This window comes from Gymnodraco acuticeps, unplaced genomic scaffold (genome assembly GCF_902827175.1).
Source record: "Gymnodraco acuticeps unplaced genomic scaffold, fGymAcu1.1, whole genome shotgun sequence".
Lineage (NCBI taxonomy): Eukaryota > Metazoa > Chordata > Actinopteri > Perciformes > Bathydraconidae > Gymnodraco > Gymnodraco acuticeps.
In genome coordinates, this window is record NW_022990135.1 from 4,344,637 (window position 1) to 4,364,554 (window position 19,918).

The 19,918-nt window shown below is 40.7% G+C and overlaps 1 protein-coding gene across 1 annotated transcript; it reads right to left on the minus strand.

The window, feature by feature from the left end:
• Nucleotides 1-1,945: 1,945 nt before the first annotated feature.
• LOC117546725 (coiled-coil domain-containing protein 122-like) lies at nt 1,946-19,918 on the minus strand. Its single transcript, XM_034217071.1, has 7 exons — nt 19,622-19,918; nt 19,183-19,304; nt 18,300-18,698; nt 18,101-18,217; nt 17,644-17,717; nt 17,128-17,209; nt 1,946-2,228 (listed from the first exon to the last, which is right to left on the minus strand). Exons 1-7 carry the CDS (start codon nt 19,647-19,649, stop codon nt 2,214-2,216), a joined length of 837 nt encoding a protein of 278 aa, XP_034072962.1. The 5' UTR covers nt 19,650-19,918; the 3' UTR covers nt 1,946-2,213.

Here is a 19,918-nt window from a genome sequence, read left to right on the forward strand (position 1 = left end):
TAGCACTTTTCTGTACGCGACAATTCAAAGTGCTTTACAAAACAAATGTAAAATACTTTTTAGGAATACATACATTAAATACACATTATATAATGGCATTTTACATCAGGCATTACAAAGCAAAGATAATAAAATAATAAAAATAAACACCACAGGTATACAATACATGTTTAAAAGGCATACTGTAGTTCGAATATGAACATCTCAATTAAAAGCAGCGGCAAAAAGATATGTTTTTAGTCTCGATTTAAAAATAGTAAGCGTTTCTGCGGACGTACGTGATTTGGGTAGTTTGTTCCAGAGTGTCGGGGCATAACAGCTGCCTCTCCATGTTTTGTTGTTACTCTCGGAACCGATAGCAGATCCATCCCAGAAGACCTGAGGCACCTTGATGGCTCGTAATTATGTATGTACAATATACTTTGGTCCTAAACCATGTAATGATTTAAAAACTAGCAATAGTACTTTAAAATCAATTATTTGGCCGACTGGAAGCCAATGTATAGATTTCAGAACCGGACTGATGTGATCCACTCTTTTGGTGTTAGTGAGGACACGTGCAGCAGCGTTCTGAATCAGCTGCAGTCGTCTGCATTAAATAATTTAATGTAGTTTGACCACAAATAAACCTCCACTATGTAAGAAATACAACTGGTTTTCCCTCTTCTCATTTTCTAGCCAATAATAACCCTCACTGCCTCCTCCCATACCTCCCAGTGTAAAGCACCAGTGGCTGCTTCCTCCCTATACATCAGTAGACATGCGCAGAAGGGGATCGCCATGTAAATATTTACCTATGCTGTCCTCTCATTGGTTACAAGGGACCGAGCCTCCTCACAGCATGGATGTATAATAGCCTATATACAGTCTATGATAATAGCCTCACAGCCATCTCACGGTGGCTCCGCCCACCGCATGTGGACCTGCAAACTGATAGCGAGGACGCGCGGACGAGAGCGCGCGGGAATATAAGACGACGTCATGTGGAGGAGTTTAGTAAAGCTGAACATAGTAAACACGATGGTTTTTTGTGTTTAAAAGGACGTTAAACACGCCTTAAAATGTAACGCTTAGAGTTAATTACACTATATTTATTATTTTACTATGTTATTTATATAACTATGGGGATGATGCAATATTACATGCATAGCTTCTATTTACAGGAAAAGAACACATTAGGAATATCACTTGCATAGCTACAAATATTACATTCTTATACTAACCTGTTAACATACAAAGTCTCTCCTTATTTTCTGCTGGGATGTCTACAGTATTTATGAAACATAGGATTAATGTATATGTTTTTATAATCTCCTCCCAACATGTACAGAAGCTCCATGCTAATGTAAAGCCTTAGAAAAACCGCGCTGCTGATCAATGTGACTGATCTACTTTTAGCTTTCCTATATCATCCAGCCCATATTATACAACCAGGAGGCAGTCTATTCAGTCAAATCAACACAGCCAAGCAAGAAACCACATCTTTATTTAATAAGGGTAGACTATAAATACGAAATTACATTACAAAAATAATGAGCATTGTAGCCATCACAACCCACTTAATATGTAATAAAAGGGAAATAAATAAATATAACAAAAAGGACAGGCAGTATTTATTTGTTTAATTTAATGTACAAATAGGAACAAAAAGGACTTCTATAAATACAAAATGGCATTTATTGTATTGTCTTCCTCCAGTAGATAACATCTGGAGTTCTAGCTATCTTTCAAAGCCTTAATAATAACATTTAAACCAGTTTTAATGTATTTTAAAATGAACTTTTCCAATAACACTATACAATAGGGTGTGAAGATGTATTCCAACCACCATTGCCTCTTTGAGCAAAGATTCTAATAACAGATCTGCAAATGTAACATGTAAAGGAACCGCACTGATTGAAGTCCGTATGCACATTTCACACAAAGGACAGAGTTTGGTGTCCTGGTAGAGAATCTAATTAAATGAGCTCTTTGATTGAATGTATATCTATTCCCAGGGACTCCACCTGCCCTCCCTGTGCTCCTCCCTCCTCCCTGGGGTCAGCCTCACCCCTCGACCTCCGTGGATCAGACTTGTTGTGGAGACGGAGCCCATGTCCAGATGGCACTTTCGCAAATCCTGTTTCATTGACAAAAGGTGTTTTCTTCAAGCTCGCCGCCGCGGGGACAGGATGTTCTCGGAGGCCGGGGGATCACGCGTGGATTAACCCTGTCTATTTTTGCCGCTGCTGATGTTGGAAAGCACAAAAATAGACGCTGGTTATTTACATTCAGTGCCGTGATTTATCGAGGAAGTCTTCAGGCCAGCTGTAGGCTGTCTTTAACACATTAACTGATAACATATTATGCATACAAACTCTAGTTCTGGCCTATTTCTTCCAGACATGAAAATCCAATCTAGCCCCAAATCGACCCCCAAAATCCTCTTTACACCCCAGAACTGGACCCCCCTCTGTGCTGTAATAAACCCTGAGTGTCCCCATCTTCTGTGCCCCGAGACCCTCCCCCCCACCGGAGATGTTACAGTACAAGGGGATAAGCCTGTTCTATGTCTGGACATGGAAAACCTGTTCATGTTTGCACACAAACAAACAAAAAAACCTGTTAACAGCGCTCTCATCGCCGTGCAATCCTAAATATACTGCGGATAAAAGCAGATTTGAAGCATCCGACCCCACAGCAGGCGATATCACCTTGAAGTAAAAACAGTGCTTGAAAGCAAATAGGCAACCACTTCAGGCTTCCTTTCAACATAGCCGCTGTGTTTAGAGCTGGTTGCATCCTCTAAATATTACAGTCTGTAGTTCGAACAGTTAGATGGGAAATCCCCAAATTACAATGTATGATCGCCTTCCTAATTGTACATTTGTAAGCCTGATAATCAGACTGAATATTCCTTTTATATTCCTTATAGCCTCACATGCAAGAGTGAGTCAGAAGCTGTTAGTATTTAAAAGTGTTTTAAATACTAACTGAAACATCCTTAAAAACAAGTTATTTTGCACTTATCAAACAGTAACAAGGAACATAGCTGTAGCTTAAACTAGGAGATGTTAACTAGATGATTTTGACGTTGATTAGGGAATTTTAGTAAGGTAATACATTTATTTTTCAATTTCATACATAGCGCAATGTAGCTAGCTAGCCATGTAGGAATTGGACGTCCCTGTTCTTTGATTGGTCAATTGGACATCCACACATTTTTCCCATCTTTCCTTGACCCCATCATGTTTTCCACTGATGCCAAGGAAAGGTTGTTCAATTAAGTAATACAAATGACAACTACCACCCAAAACATTCTCATATTATCTGTATTTTAAGGCCAAAACGACTTCCCCCAAACTGTAAATATGAGGCTGTTCTGCCATGTCCTCCTTTTAACGGGGCCATGTGGGAATAGTGGGGTCAGGCATAGTTTTGTGTGTGACATTAATCTGATGTTCTGTTCCTTTGATCTCACTCACATTAATGAATCCATTAAATGCGGTAATGTTTTGAGTCTTTCACAGAAACAGATCGCCTGTGGAGTTTCTGCTACACACGAGCTCTCAATCAACTCTCAACTCAAGTCAGCTGCTGCCACACATGGGCGCAGACAGAGGGGGGTCTGATGGACCATGTGATGCTAACGGGAGAACTGTGGACACATGTGTGGGCATTCCTGCTCATCCCACCGTACTACGCTCCGTGATGTAAGTCATTACACGCATTTCTCTTTGAGTCAACAAATAAAGGGATGCATTTCCTTCTGAAAAAGAGTTCTGAATTTGTTTTTCTGTACAAACCACAGTTGCTGTTTTCTTCTCTGGCCTTCTGTTGCTCAGGGTCAGCTCTTAAATTTGTCCTTGTCCTCCACCCAAAGTCACCTTTTCCCCCGCGGCACGTGCCCCAGCGAGAGCCCTCTGAAATCCCACAACAAACCGCAGACAGAAGCATAGTCTGGTCACTGGCGCCCCATGGGGGGGGGGAAGGGGATTATGGGGGATTACAGCCCACTGATCCTCCACTTTTCCTCCCTTATGCACCTTCTCCTGCCCCCTACGAGTTTTTCAAAACTTTTCATCCCTAAATCACGACCATGACTGTAATGATTTTCCGTCTCGATTGTTTCTTTATCATGTAAATCTGGTTCTGCAGGAACGCCTGTCATCGCTGCTTTTATGGTGCGAGTTTGGGACCCGCGAGACGGTTTGTGAGGAGTGCAAAACATGAGATAATTAAATATCACGAGAGAGGTTTACTCCTGGATTGGCTGCTCATTTTATCTTCTAATTTGAGGATTCTTTGTTAGCCTGGCACACTAAAATACGTATTTCAATGCAAGAAGATTATATCAAGTTAACTGTGGCCTCTGTTACTAAATGATTCTTTGGTTGACAGGATAGACAGAGATGAACTTGGTTTGTTTCAGCCACTAAGATGTAATAATCCATAGATGCAGTCATGTCTGTCCAAAATGAACTCATATCATAACTGTATCCTAATAGATATTTGCATGGGATCGTCATAATTACCGTGTTCATTCTTGTCGTGTTTTGCGAGATCACAGGGACGTTTGACCATCAAATTCGACTCAGGTCGTCACTATAGTAAAATAGTGGTTGTGCAAAACGTATAGACATTTCTTGAAGTTGAGGAGAATAGTAGGTACAGAAAGACGTACACGCGGTGATGAGCATTGGACTGTAGCAAGGCTGATACTACACATTTAAAGGAGTACTATCATTTCTTTGCCAACAACATGTTGTGTTGAGTTCTCCTAGAAACGTACACAAAGTGAGATATTGACTAAATCAAGTCATTTTGGGGGTGAAGTATAGCAAGTCAATGATTGGCAGATGGAAGAGAGTGGCGGCTTTTGTTTACATCTGTCCGAAACCAAGGACTCATTGTTTCTAAACTGACAGAAATGTACAATAATCTGTCTCCTTCTCTGTCCTTGTGGACTGCATGTGTGTGGACAGCTTGAAAGACGTCCTCAGCGAACAGATAATTGCTTCCCATTGTGGCATCAATAGTATTTGACTTTGTATCCTCACAGAGACTGACATCGACGGTTTGATGAAGTGGAGACAGCGTGTTCTCTGCAGACAATGTGCTGACTATCAGGGTGTACGTGCGACTGTCACAATGCCAGCGTGAGCATTTAGTACGTCCTTCCTCTGCCTCTGCATGGACACTCAGCACTCAGAGATCAGACGGGAGGAAACAGAAGTCTCGACCTTGTGGGACAGAAATGGGACCTAAAACCACAGCAGCCTCGGAAATAGCTCCAACGTTCTTGAGTTGAGAAAGAGCTGCGGTGGTGATCTTCAGGTCAAACATAGTGTCATGGAATATGCGCATTACTGAAGACAGAAGCAGTCCTTAGGAAAGGTTGTAAGTTATTACTCAAGTTCAAATGTGTTGAACTAGATTCTTTTTAATTATACAATCTTGTTAAATATACTATCTTGGTTTTGGGTTTCTCTTTGATATTTAGCCTTAGCTATCTTTATTTGTTTATGCTGACTTCATCTTGGTATTAGCCTACTTTATCTTGTTTTGTGGCCAACTCCATCTTGGATTTTTTCTTTCCGGTCGCCATCTTGGTGTTTTGGCCCTCGCCGTTTGGACCATTTGCAACCAGGCATGAAAAGGAGGCTGGAGCCAAGTACAACGAACGCTGAAAAGACATTAGACATTTTAAATCAACTTTCATGTAGTAAGACACACTTTAAAACGTCTATGTCGGAAACAAGAACAGCAACTGGATAACACTGTGTTAGTGACCTGTCAATCACAAGGTAGCCCCGCCCTAAAGCATACCCTGCTTTACTGTCTAATTTACCCTAAATTCAACCATATATTACTAAATGGACATCATGCTGTATTAAAGAAGACTGGAAACTATTGATTGATTGATTGATCAGCCGCTTAATACGAGACCACAGAGGTTCCCATAGGAATACATGTTGACCTACAGAGATTCGGCCAAGCTGACCTGACCCTAGAATCTAGGGCCTAGATCAGCCCAGATACTGGAGGCTTTGTGTAAATCAGCAGCTGAAGGCATCATGTGGCTGACATCTGCCTGTCCTCCTGACACATCTGCAGAGAAGCTCCCAGAGCCACGTTTCTGTTTGCAGGACGGACAGTGGGTGTGCTCAGTGACACAGCGGAGTTAAATAAACTCAGGAAGCTTCCACTGACCCAACAAAGCCTTCTTCTCTTGCAGCTGTAAGTGAGATACTTGGAGCTAGCTTTCTAGCGTGTTTCTTCAGTGCTTCTGAAACTATTTCTGTGCTTCCTCCATGTCCTCAAACTTTCAGCCTGCGTCTGGTACATCGTGTTCGACCGCACGCGCAAATACAAACAAGGTACAACGAGGTCAGCCTCTACTATCGCCGCGCTGTTTCCTGTTTGCTTCCTTTTTCTTCGAGACAGGAAGAAAAATCAGCTCACCTTAGGTCTCTCTTTCAACTTCCAATATCTTACAGAAAAGGGCAGTGGAAACAAATGCAACTTATATTTTTAATCCACATTGCACTGACTATAATGGCATCTGCATTTATTTGTCTTCCATATCGTTTTTGGACATATAAATCCAGTTTAGTTGGCTTTGTTCCTATTGGACAGACAATTCAATTGGACATTGTCTTATTAAAGAATAATATGGATTTTCTTCATGTAAAGACTAGTTTTTGTTGCAGTTAAGTGTCACAGGAACATGAAATGAACTGACAGAATCATTTTCAGAGGCTCCTATGTTTTTGAAAACTTGCCAACTCTAAGCTAGCGTAAGAAATATTTCTCAAATGATGCCTTTCAATGATGGGAACATGGATAGAATCAAATAAGTGCTGTTTGCTCCACTTCTTTAATAATATATCAGAATTTAAAGTGAATTATTCAACAGTCTCGTGCCTGACCGTAACTTGACTGTTGAGATAAGACGATCTCCCGCTTTAAAAATTCGACATGTTCCTTTAAATTCTTTCCTGCTTGCAAAATGGATTCGACCTCACGTTTTCAGTCCGGTTTCAGGCAGCAGACAGACACGTGAAGCAGGAAGAAAGTGCAGGCAGAGCCATCAAAAAAAGGAAAGCAGAAATACTCAGGGTGCCATTAAAAACTCAGCGACCACATTAGATGATGCAATCGCAAATTATTTGATGACATTTAATTGTGAATGTGATCTACATCCCTGCATAAGGCATTTTTAAAATAACTTTTTTTGAATGGGGTTTTCATATTGACTTATAGGCACCAACATAAATGCATATATGTTAGTTTTCTCTTTCCTGTTTCCCCCCTCTTTCACAACTAATACAGCCTATCATTTAAATATCATATGGGTACTATTCACCCCCACACACATCCCCCCCCTATCTTTAGCTGAGGGGTTTTAGGAGAAGTACAGGCTGTTCCAGCACAGTCTGTACATATACTTTACAGCTGACTTGCACACACACGCATCACAATGTATGCGCATCGATGCCATGCACACAGAGACGTTCCCATTCTGTGCATTGTTTCTGATATCGCCCTCAGTCTGGCCAAATAGGACACGGTGTCCTCATCCAACAGGGCAGGTGCAGAGCTGCATTAGAACACAGATTAAACATTAGCGTGGGACACAAAGGGTGCAGCAGTGTGGGGTGTAGTAATGTCTGTATTCTGTAATGTTCTTTAATGCAGTTGCAACAGTTCCCTATTGTGTAACAGAATATATTGTTTGCCTTCCAATCCATATTGCAAGATATAGACTTTAAACAGTGCGCAATTTCTTAATCATTGTACTGTATTCGTTTGTTTTTTTTTAAACCTAAAAATACTTAATAGCTCTAAATTGTTCCTAATTATACCTCCTGAACTTTAGCCATGAGATAATATATCTGTCGCCACTTACAGTACGTCATGGCTCTAGCAGTTTCTCGTAAAGAAATCATTAATACATTCTTGAAGTGTCTCGTTGGCACTCTTGCCAGGCAAAGGAAGATGACAAAAATAATCAAAAGGTAGTAAAATCAGAATCTAGTTATCATGGAGAATACAACTAAATGTTGAGAATGAAATCAAAACGTTTGGAATAAAGTGTAAATGTCGAAAAAAAGTTGAAACATCCATAATAACTAAATAACTAAGTTCAACCGTTGCAAATAACGTATAAAGAATAAATGCATCTCCTGGGATTTTATTCATTTATTCATTAGTCATTTTTATTTGATCAACATTCTTAATAAAACAGTCTTTCTCCTCTCATTCCCCCTTTACCTGACTCTAACACTCCTCCTCCTCCGTAGTAGTACCTGTGTGAATTGTCTCTCGCCACATTGATTTAAAGCACCCGAGCTTCCAGACTCATTCATACCTCCTCTCTTTATCCAAAACAAGATCTTATTTCTCTCCTTTAATCAACATTGACACAAACGCTGTATCTGTAACTTAAGAAATGTGGGAATTTAAGCTGAGTACAACTCTCAGCGCCTCAGACTGGTAAATGTACACAAAGAAGCACACACACGCTAGCACGCAATCCATAGAGAGCAAACAAAGGCAGAGGAGGGGTCCGTGTTTCAGCTGCGGTCACGATACAGCAGAGAGTGGGCACAATGTGTGAAATCTTTACACCAGACAACCATTGGCTGTTCAGGTTTCTGCCAGCTCCGAAATGTCTGTTTTATAGCTGTCATTTGTCATTTTTACACTCCTAGGCTAACTGTCACTGACAACAAAAGACACGTCGGAAAGAAAGAAAGAGAGATGTGATGTAATGTGAAATGTGTTTGAAGGATTATAGCCCCAGGGAGTAGGTGCAAGGTGACATGCTGGTATGAAACACCTCAGCCTCGGGACAAAGCAAAAAACAGCGTTCATATTTACTGCCATGGACTTTCTAGGTTGGGCTCAAAGCAAATGGTTTCTGAGGCCTGCAGCCACTCACTTTAAAAAAGCAAACAGCAGCAGGAAATAGGCAAATATTGACGTCTAAACACCCACACACACCTGGTGTACAGTACGGGGGTAAACAAGCAGGAGGTGTAAAAGGCCGCTGGGTTCGTCTTCATGAACCCAGACGAACCATCGGAGAAGTACATCAAGAGTGGCTGCTTGTTTTGCCTTTATTTCTGCAGCCTGTAGCGAATGGGATGTTGTAAATGTCCTAGATTTATGCTACGGCTCAAGTGCTTGAAAGGGGGGTTAGTGGAAAATGAAGTCAGGCCTTTTATATCGTCATGTGCGGGTGGTTTTACATCGAAAGGGGAAATCATCATATATAATATATATTATCAGCTAATGTAGGTCATCTAAGTTTGGACCACGGATACATAAAGAACAGTGCAGCTTTAATCGCAGCTCTGTAAAGCTTCTCCTTTGGCCGTGATTTGAGGTAAATGCTAAATATTTTCCTATTATCAAGCTAGTTTTGTGGATTTCAAGCTAGTTCTGCGGAAATGTTGAGCACTGGGCACGGGTAATAGCTAAACGTGTTAACTTGAGAAATAGGAAAGAGGTCTACGTAAGGTTACTAAAATGTTACGTTTCGACCAATAAACCTGCAGAGCTAACATCAACAGCACATCGTTATCTTGGGTTAGCTTCTCTACGCTACGTTGGAGGTAGGTTGCAAAATTGCATGAAACACAATTCCATTAAACTTGACAGTTATACTGCACAATCAAAACAATCGTATATAGAACGAGGTCAGTGTGTTCTCAGTCATATAGGAACATTTCAGGAACAGAATAGGGCGGGTAAACGGGAGGAAGTTGCTCATGTTTTTTATTTGCGATGTTCAATGCTCTGAGGAAAGAGCGATAAAACTGCAGCTGTGGTTTCTTTGTGCTTGTGAAAGGGGGAACAGTCGAACAGTATGTACGGGACAGTGCGGAGCTTTCCATCTCTGTATATGCGAGGGGGAAAAATACATTAGGGAAGGGAGGAGAGGGGGCGGCGTACTTGAGCTCTACTTCCTTCCCAACGTTGCTTCCCTCTCAGTTTTCATTCATAATTTACTTTCTCTGTGTGGATACAGAAGAAACAAATGAACCCCCCCTCCTCTTTGCTTGCACGCACACTTGTTCTCCTGACGTTGTGCGTGACCCGGGACTCCCTGCTGCCCCCACTGCCCTACTTTCTATCTGCGGAGGAACTAAACCGCCTCCTCATCACTTGTGCGGCAGTTTGAAAGCAGGCCCGAGCTCATTAGCCCGCCTGCATCTGGCATGTGAAGCACCCAGTGTCCTAGATTACACTGTTTATTTACCACGCTATTTATAAGTAATGTGCTGCTATAAAACTTTAAGGCTTTGCGTTTTTCCACCTGGGTTTAACATACAGACGCCAGGCTAATGTTAGTTCATGTCCTTAAATGTAGGACGTTTTGGAAAAGGCACGTGTGATCGGATTACAAACAAGAAAGATTAGGGGCAAAATAAACGAGTGTGTCTTCTGTATTTGGCAAAGTTGAACTGTAGGACAGGTGTACAACATCTAGTGCACACTCAGGAGTCTGCGACGTATTGAAACATTGGCAAATGTTACTTTGAATCACTATCCATGTACTCAAATACAACTCCGAGCTACTTGTACTTTCCTTTTAAATATATGATGCTTTCTGGTCTAAATTACATTGCATTGACATATTGTCCTTATTACTGCGCTAGCTCTATTTTCCTGCAAATGAAGGTATTAAAAAACGTATATTAAGCACATGTTAGAATGCATTGTCAAGGGGCTGCCGGATTGGAGTATTGAATTTGTTGTTTGGTCTTTAAATGTACCAAGTGCTAGGACTGTCTTAGGGAAGAAAGCTTTTAGATGTGCAGCTCCACTAACATGGAACAGTCTGCAAAAAGAATGGAAAATTACCAAGCTAGTACCACTACATGTTTTTAAAGCTCGGTTGGATGCTACAAAATCAGATGCTGTTGGTACCTGTACTTGTGGTTAAATATGTAAATTGTAATCCCTGTACATTTTGCTGTATGATGTCCTTTTGTTGTTCTGTTGTTTATGTCTTCTTGTGGAACCTACTGCTGCAGATCTCCCTTGAAAAAGAGATCATTGATCTCAATGGGATTTTACCTGGATAAATAAAGGTTTTGAATTGAATTGAATAAAGCCAGAAATTGGCGAAACGTCTTAAATGTCTTGTTTTGTCTGAGAATCAACTAAATCATAAATACCAGCTACATCATTAAAAGACTGCTGACATACTGATGCGTCAGTAATAATGAAAATCCAATTATGTTCGTAAGAGGAACCAGATACATCATATACAGAATCCTGTTCATACTGTTGTGTGTGGAGGTGGAATCATGATTACTTTGAGTTTAAATAAATCACTATTCGCCTCAATTATTGTCTCTATGTGTGGGCAAGTGTTCATGTATTTATTAGCAGTTTCACGCCGCCCACATGCATTGTATTATGTAAGCTGGTTTAAGGTCAAACACTCGCTGAATGTGTCCTAAAACGTCCTGTTTACTGCCATGGATACCAGCACGGCGATGTGTTTGCGTTGCTCAGGTACTAAGCGAGGTGGGGCTCCGTTACAGGAGTGTGTGCGTGTGTGTGTGTGTGTGTGTGTGTGTGTGTGTGTGTGTGTGTGGGGGTGGGTTAAAGGTTTTGGTTATTATCTATTTTTGGCAAAGGCTATTTCCTTAGTCAACTAACCCTTTGGGACACGTCATGCTCTTGAGTTCTTCCTCCTACAAACCGAGATTTCAAGCCGGTGCAAATCTAGACATTCCTCAGCCTAATTCCTGACCACACCCTCTAATAGCGGTGAACACCTTCACCTGGTTTCTGTGTGGAAAGGGCACAGCTCCTATTCTCTGGAAAATGAACGCCCTTGTGACCCCCCGAGAATGTTTTTAGTCATCAATGAGTCACGAGCAACGTTGAAATAACGGTGCTTAAAGTTTGTTTGGAAGTCAGCATGTCTGTCGGTAAACTGGCAAGCTGGTGTTGTTTAGTCTAACAAGAAGCAATGGGAGCAATTAGGAGCCAGAGTGGTTTCCTGTGTGTGTGTGTGTGTGTGTGTGTGTGTGTGTGTGTGTGTGTGTGTGTGTGTGTGTGTGTGTGTGTGTGTGTGTGTGTGTGTGTGTGTTCAGGGATATTCCTTCTTTTTAATTTGCTTATCCACACACAAACGGCACCCTATTCCCCCCCTCCTGTACACACACCCACGAGGGAGCCGTTTCACAGGTCAGGATGAGTCACCTTTGTGAGAAAGGACCTTCTCTGGATACATTTACAGAGACAGTAATTACTTGTGTAAACAGACGGAGGTAAGTAAACTCTCTCGGGAGGCAAAGCTACACTCAAGTTGACTGAGCTGTCGCCTGAGGGGGTCTACGAGGCACTAAGCTTCTCAAAGCAAAAACAATTAGCAGTGGGAGATTTCTGTGGGACTGGATCAGCCTCTGAAGCTGAGTCCATCTTTTTGAAATCAAGTGCAAACCCGTCCTGGATTGTCTCCTGAGGAAGGACGGTCATTCAGGGCGTAGCTCTTGTTCTCGGAAAGCTCACCCCACCATAGGGTGTGACTGAACACAATCACCTGAGTCATTTAAGGTCGAGTACCACCAACCGCCCACCAGCTGCAGCGTGGAAGTCGGTTGTAACCTGGACGCTACTTCTCCATGTTTTTGTATGATTAATGAGCACTAGACTTTCAGAAATTGAAATTGAGAAAATACTAGTATATATACTTGTATTGTCGGTGTACATCCACCTAAAAGGCGCAGGTTTTTATTATGAGGGTCTCACAACATTATGGATAGAGAACTTCAGCATTTTCCTTTGAATTTTGCTCTCTGTATCAAAATCGCCCACATCCACAGTAAAACACCATTTGGCTGCCCCCTTTTAGTGGATAAGTCCTACTTATTGGTTGTTTGGTCTTAGAGAACTAGCATCATTTATTAATGCTTTATTTGTTCTTAATTTCGTATTCCCAAGAAAACTTTTGAGCACATCTCAAACTTGAAATGTATGATTTGACATTATTGTCTGTGGAGGAAAGTAGTTTTACAGAGTCAACTAAAATCTCATTAGTTAAGAACAGACCTAAAATATTTAGACATGACAATCAAAAATCTTTTAGATAACACTTTGCCACACCCAGCACTCTTCTTTCCAAATTTCTGTCACGTTTCCAAGTCACATGACAAAGAAAAACATGTTCTCACGCTATAGATTCCTTTAAATCATGCTGTCAGACACGTTTAATAATAATAAGTACTTTGAGTGCATGTGCATTGACGATGGCAAATTGCCCTGATGCTTAGCAATGCAGCTTGTTTTGGAACTGCCATCTGCAGAGTCCTAAATCAATCCAGGACCAGTGTAACAATTGTTGTCCACATTAGACACAAAAACATGTCATTCAAATTCAGTCTCTGTAGGTTCATTTGAATTTATATCTGGATGACTTTCCTGATTAAAACCTGGAAGCATCTCAAATGGAACCTCGCTTGGGACTCACGCAAAAGGGAGTAGTGTTTTCTCCGTTTAAATAACCTGCTTGCTGCACGGTCCCCACATGTGCTTGGCTGTGAGAAAGCAGACACCCCAGCTGTCAATGTAAAGTAAAATGTCAGGCGCTGTAGTGAGCAGATAGACATCAGCGAGGAAGCAGATGAGTGACAACACTTACGAACGACATATTCTCACAAGAGGGGGGTTATCTTCTTCACATTGACATTTTTAAATGGCTGTCACAGAAGATTTGAGCTACAATAACAGAGACAGGAGCACTTGGAAACACACGACCGAATGGCACCAAAATAATCACACTCCCATGATGCATTCGTTTTTTCCACAGCTATGTTGGCCGTAAATATCCTCAACCTACAGTAGCAGGAGCTAGGAATTTATTACACACAACACTGCACTAGAGGCATGCACATAACGATTTCTCAGGTGTGCCATGTTTGTCTCCACGCAACATGCACGGCAGCCAGCCAATGGGGTGTCACACTCACTCCATCATGCACGAGCTAGAGTACAACCTTACTTGCAGAGGCAGGGCACTACATTAGAACCATTTGCAGCCAATTGCTGGTATAATGTGCAGCAGGCTGGTAGATTTGCATTTACTCACCACCAGCCAAAACAAAATGGAGCTCAGGTTTTTTTCTAATCCGCTCAAATCTGGAGAAGGACATTTTCTGCTGTTGTATGCATTTGAGATGCATACGTCGGCGATTGTACAGTATGCAGTATTTATTCAAAATGATGTCTGCTAAGAAGTGCGCTGGACTTCGAATCAGGGGGTAGCAGGTTCGAGTCCCACTGCAGTCAGCATGTCGTTGTGTCCCTGGGACACTTCACCCCAAGTTGCTCCGGTGGGGATTGTCCACAGTACTGAATGTATGTAAGTCGCTTTGGATAAAAGCGTCTAACAAATGACATGTCATGTAATTGCCAAGCAGCAACAGGGGAACAACTAATCTACAGAGCTGTAGTCGGGATGCTGGAGACAGTATGATTGAAACACGTGCATTGATTGTTCAGGGATGACACAAGGTAACAAATGACCTGACATTTAAACCTGCAATAGCCAACAATAAGTCTGTATTTGGCAGGTGTTACGTGCTTATTGTATTCCCTGTTTATGGTGCTGAAACAGTCCCTGATGTAAAGGAAGGTTGGCTTGTTGGTGTTTGGTAGCTTTAGAAACAGATTTAACATTCTCTCTAGGGGAATCATTTACTTGATTTTGCTGAGAAAAAAGTGAAGTTAGTCTAAGTGCATGTGGGCGTGGCACAATAGTGGATCATTGGAATGGATTTGTTTATTCTAACACAGGATTCAGGAGAGAGTAAGATAGCAAGAAAATGTGTTTTTATGGGCATTTATCAAGAGGTGAACAACACAAGGTGAACGAGATGTTTCTGATTGGCAGGCCAGTTTAAAATGATACAGTTACACTTTTTAACAACAGATTTGTATTATCTAAATTATCATCAGTTTTTTCTTTGTTAATCAAACTCCCCCTCTATGTTTCAGCAGCCAAGTGTATTTTGAAATCATCGCTGATGCCAAAGTGGAATAGACAAATGCGTTGCAAGCCAAGTAAATAAAAGCAGCATGTGGTTGAGGGCTGGTGATAAATGCATTCCCTAATTAGTGAGGCTTGAAAAGCTTACACTGGGAGGAGAGGAAAGGCATTTATTTCAAGAGTTTCTTATAAAGGAAAGTGGAGACCCCTCGACATGCGTGTGACTATTTATAACTTGCATTACTGGCTCATTTCTTATCATGTATTAACTTATTATTTTATATATTTAATAATGATTTTAGCTTTTAGACCTGCTAGTATAAGTTGTGTGTTTATTATCATGCATTGGTAGGATTTCTATTTGAGTCAGTGTGTTTTGGTGTTTATTTTTTGATTGTTTTATAGTGACTTTTGTCTAATTCTAGATGAAAAACATAAATTCATGTAGGTTTAGAAAATATGTATTGTGCATTGTAAAAGGTCATGCTGTTATTGTGTGTGTTGCTAACAATGTGACCTCTCAAAGGGGGAAGTATAAATCCCTCTGCCTGTATGTTTCTGTCTATATGGGCCGGTCCTCTCTGAGAGGATGTTTGGGCCCGCTTGCTGCACTGTTGTCCATGACTTTGTTTGTGTTGGACAGTTTGAGGGAGCCGGGGGCCGAGGACATGCTAATGAGGTCACTGCAGTGCTGCGGTCGAGCAGGCAGACTGCATACACTCCCCAAAAAGCACCTTTAAGGAAATGGCCCACTAAACTAGAATGTGTGGTTTAGTGAGGAATGACTCCTCGCTTTTGGCACACGCTGTCCCTGTGATGTCAGCAAGTATAGCGTGTGGAACTTCATAGATCATTCATTTGAAAGGACTTACATGACACTCATTGACCAGTAAAGATGTTCTGAGTATACTGTATGGGACATTTTATGTTTCTCACCTGACAACACTATAATACAAATAAATAGGGTTCTATCTCATCTTCAAATGAGGTAGATGTATTTCTATTTTTGCCACTCAGAATACAATTCAAATGTGTTCTTGCTTTTTGTTTGCTACCCTTTGAGGTATTTTCTACATTATTGAAAAAATTATAATGTTACTAATTATAAGATACTTAATTGCAATGTCACATTTTGTTATAAGATTCATAACATCCAACTTCCCATGTCTTTGCAGTTTTGCAGCATTTGAAATGTAGATTTAGGACATTTCCATTCCAATTAAGGCCTTATTTTTAGATCACTAAATTGAATACATTTTGAGGCTTTCTGAGGATTCAAACACACTCTAAATACATCCTATTTATTACTGCTTAAGACAGCTTCATTTAGCTTCTAAATTAATTATCTTTAAAATGATGTGCATGTGTTCGTGTTGAAATGGTGTTATTAAGTGGTTCAATAAATTATATATGAATGCTAGGATGGCTTTGGAAAGCTGGCCGCACACATATCATCTCTGCAGATGATCCAAAATCTACACAAAGAAGTACCCACGCAGTGTACTTGTATTATCAAATATACATGCCAACAGTTTTCTGAAAAGACAGTGTGTTTGTGTGATTAGTTTTAAGTTCTGGCTGAAGTAGCAGGGTCAGTCACGCCCTTGTCAGCTGGCAGTGGGGCTGTCACCTCGCGGAGCATCAGGGGCCCGTTGGAGCGGAAGCTGGAACAGCGTGTTCCAAAACAACAGCGACAGTTAGAGCACACTTCTGTTCTGCACGGGACGCTGTAGTGGACACTGGACAAACCGATTAACTGTCATCACCCGCCCCAAAATCCCATCCCACGCACTGCTGATGCTGCCCCTCATTAAGTCTCAGAACGTGCAATGCTGTCCTGTTATTAAAGGAACTCAAACAATGTGATCACAGGCGTGTTTATGTTTCTACTGATATTTCTTTCACACAGGGAACTCTTTCTGCTATAAACATTAATATCAAACTGCTGTGAGGGTTTTGTGATGAAGTCAAACAGGACTAGGACATTTAGTTGACACTGCTGCCCCCTGCTGTTCAAATGTAGTAACAACCACACTTCTTCCTACAACCAGACCTATTAAATGGGATAGCAAAACAATGCTATCAGTGTGATTTGATGAAGCATGTTTATCCAGTTTGAACAAGACACTGACCGCTGAGTCCTGAGATGACCCCCGCTGCCCTTTAAGCTCCGCTAGCTGTCTCTCCATGTGGTAAACCTCCTCAGACATTTGCCTATGGAAAGCACAAACAGTTTGGCAGGGTTAAATATGTGGAACCTTACCTCTAAATAGCCTTCTGGTAAATAACCAAAAGAGAGAAAACTCCCTTTAAAAAGAGATAGAGTTATAAACGTCTGGGTGGTTCAGTAAATCATTTTCTTAAGACTAGGGAAACATTATTCCTTAAAACATGGCTACAACTGATACAGTTATGGCTGTTTACAATATGTATTGATTTATGAAGTGATACAGAGATATCAAAAAAACATCCATAATGGTGTGATGCTGTTTAATGTAAAAACATCCTTGTTTTCTGTCTTTTAAAGCTCATAAGCATGTAGTGTTTCCACTTTTACTCTTGTCCATAGATTTCAAATCATAATCTAAACAAAGCACCTTATTGTAAATACAGTATAATCACTGGAGTTGTATTGGATCTATGTTTACCTGTGCACAGCCTGGGCCCTGCTCAGTTGGCAGTGGAGACGCTTCACAATGGCTTCATAGCGCTTGTTCTGGATCTGAAAAAAACATTAACGGAAACAAAAATGATCATTTTGGCCTTGAGACCTGATACCTGATTGGTGCTTTTGTATTTTAAAATAAGTTGTGTAACAGTCAGCCATCCGGTGTTGCATTTAGGTCATCTGCAAATATTGGCTAAAGGAAATGTCTTCATTATTATCACAAAGTTAGTTTAACCTTCATGTTGTTTTTGTATAAAGTAAAGCATTTAATGTATATTAGTACTGGAAATAGAGATACTCTTTATGATAGCAGACATTGAACCGTTTTAGCTGGCCAAACTAATGTCATCAATACTTTTCAGTTATCTGTAGATTCATAATAAATAATTGTTAGTAGTGGCCCTTGTCGATAAAGTCACCATTTCTCTCTCCCATACCTCTATGTCTTTCTTTATCTGGGCATGAGTTAAAAACTCTTGTCGCACTTGCTCTTTCTTCGCAGCTATAGACTCCCTCATCACAGAGATCTCCCTCTTCAGAGTTTCATTCTCACTCTGCAGAAAAGAGATGGATACAATCAACATGGTAGGTTTGAAGTTTCAAAGAGTTAATTATCCTCTAATGTATGTTCTCCACCTTTGCCATCTGCACTGTGTTCCCGTTCGGATTATCCAAATCTGCCTTCAGCGCCTCTTTCTTCTCTCGCAGCATCTGGACAAGCACTCTCTTCTCCTCCAGCTCTCTGTGGGCCTCCGTCTGGCTCGCTGCATGCAGAACAGCTGCTCTGTGACCCTCCATCTTGCTTTGGTAAGTGTTGAATCTCGCCAGTGCCATGCAAGCGTTCTCCTCCTCCTCACTTGTGCCAATGTGGATATCTGTTATTTCCTTGCTGATGGATGCATAGCGCTGATACAGGACTTTTGTCTGCCGCTCCAGGTGCTCCATCTCACCCTCCAGCATTAGGAATTCCCTAGTTTTAGATCTTAGGTCCCGCTCTAACACCTCGCCCTTCTTCTCAACCCCTGAAAGAACTGCCTGATAAGGGAGGCAAACCAAAATGTCCAAATCACTGTTTAATCCCCAATAATTCATTTTTTGTGAAGCAAAGGTGTTTTGAAAGAGACATAAAATCACACTCACAGCTTAATCTCGTTGAGAGATTAGAAACCATGTCTATTCCTTTTTGCATGGAAGCATATTCCTTAATAATTAACGATAAGTATGTGCAAAAACTACCATTTAAATAGACATTTTGTTACACATGTACGTTTGGTTCTAACACATTATACCCCTACTAATTGTTATGCAATAATAATTGTGTAAAACTACTGCCTTTTCTATTTAGCATTACCATAACTGCAGTGGCACACCTGCAGTGGCATTAATCAACACAATCCCCTTTCTTTCATCCAAACTAATTCTTATCTAATGGAAATGTGAAAACTTTGAAAACAGATTGGGTGTGGAAGCAGGTTTAGATGAAGCCATATACTATATTAAACCCTATATTAAATTAAACCTGCAGGGAGATGAGTGTCTTCTGCTTGTCTTTCAGGGTCTCAGCCTGGGCATAGCCGTGTTGACTGACATCCTGCACCGCCTTGGTTAATGAAAACCTAGGCTTCTCCTGTACTCCTGGGCCTGGGGGACAGTAAACACAAGTGTATTGAAGAAACTGTAAATGTTCGCATAACAAAATGTAAGGGATTTAAACACGTACCTTAACAAACCTTTAATTAAGTTATAGCTACAGCTTAACTAGCAGCATATAAAGTTAATAGCAAGTTCAAAGTTTCAAAGCAGGTCTCAAGGGAGCTACAATTGCTAGTTTATTAGCCTAATATTAGCGTTAATGTTTTTGATAAAAGTTAAAAAACTCAGTTAAACAAACTTCCACAACATTATTAATCTTTTGTCAGTGAACATGTTTAACTATATTTGTTGTGTTAATACATTACCATCTTCACTGGCTTCAAATGATGACATTTTGACATCAGTTAGCTAACGTTATGTTAGCGAGAAGCTCGTTGATATAATGATTATAATGACGTGCTAATTGATGTAGCTGACAATAAAAATGGTATTGAGTGTTTAAGTCACTGAGTCTAAGAAATACAGTTAATAATAAAATATTAAATTACGAGCATTTTTTACTTAAGGAAATTATTAGAGAGCTATTATTTAATATTTTATATAATTCAACGAACTGCGTAAACAATACAACTACAGTTCCCAGAGGTCACCTCTGCTCGACC

Excerpts from the sequence above, each read along its gene's own strand:
- LOC117546725 (XM_034217071.1), bottom strand. The coding sequence starts at position 19,649 with ATGTCATCATTTGAAGCCAGTGAAGATG. Across the intron at positions 18,699-19,182 it reads AGACACTCATCTCCCTGCAG|GCAGTTCTTTCAGGGGTTGA; the intron begins GTTTAATTTAAT and ends CTCCCTTATCAG. Across the intron at positions 17,718-18,100 it reads AGATAAAGAAAGACATAGAG|ATCCAGAACAAGCGCTATGA; the intron begins GTATGGGAGAGA and ends TGTTTTTTTCAG.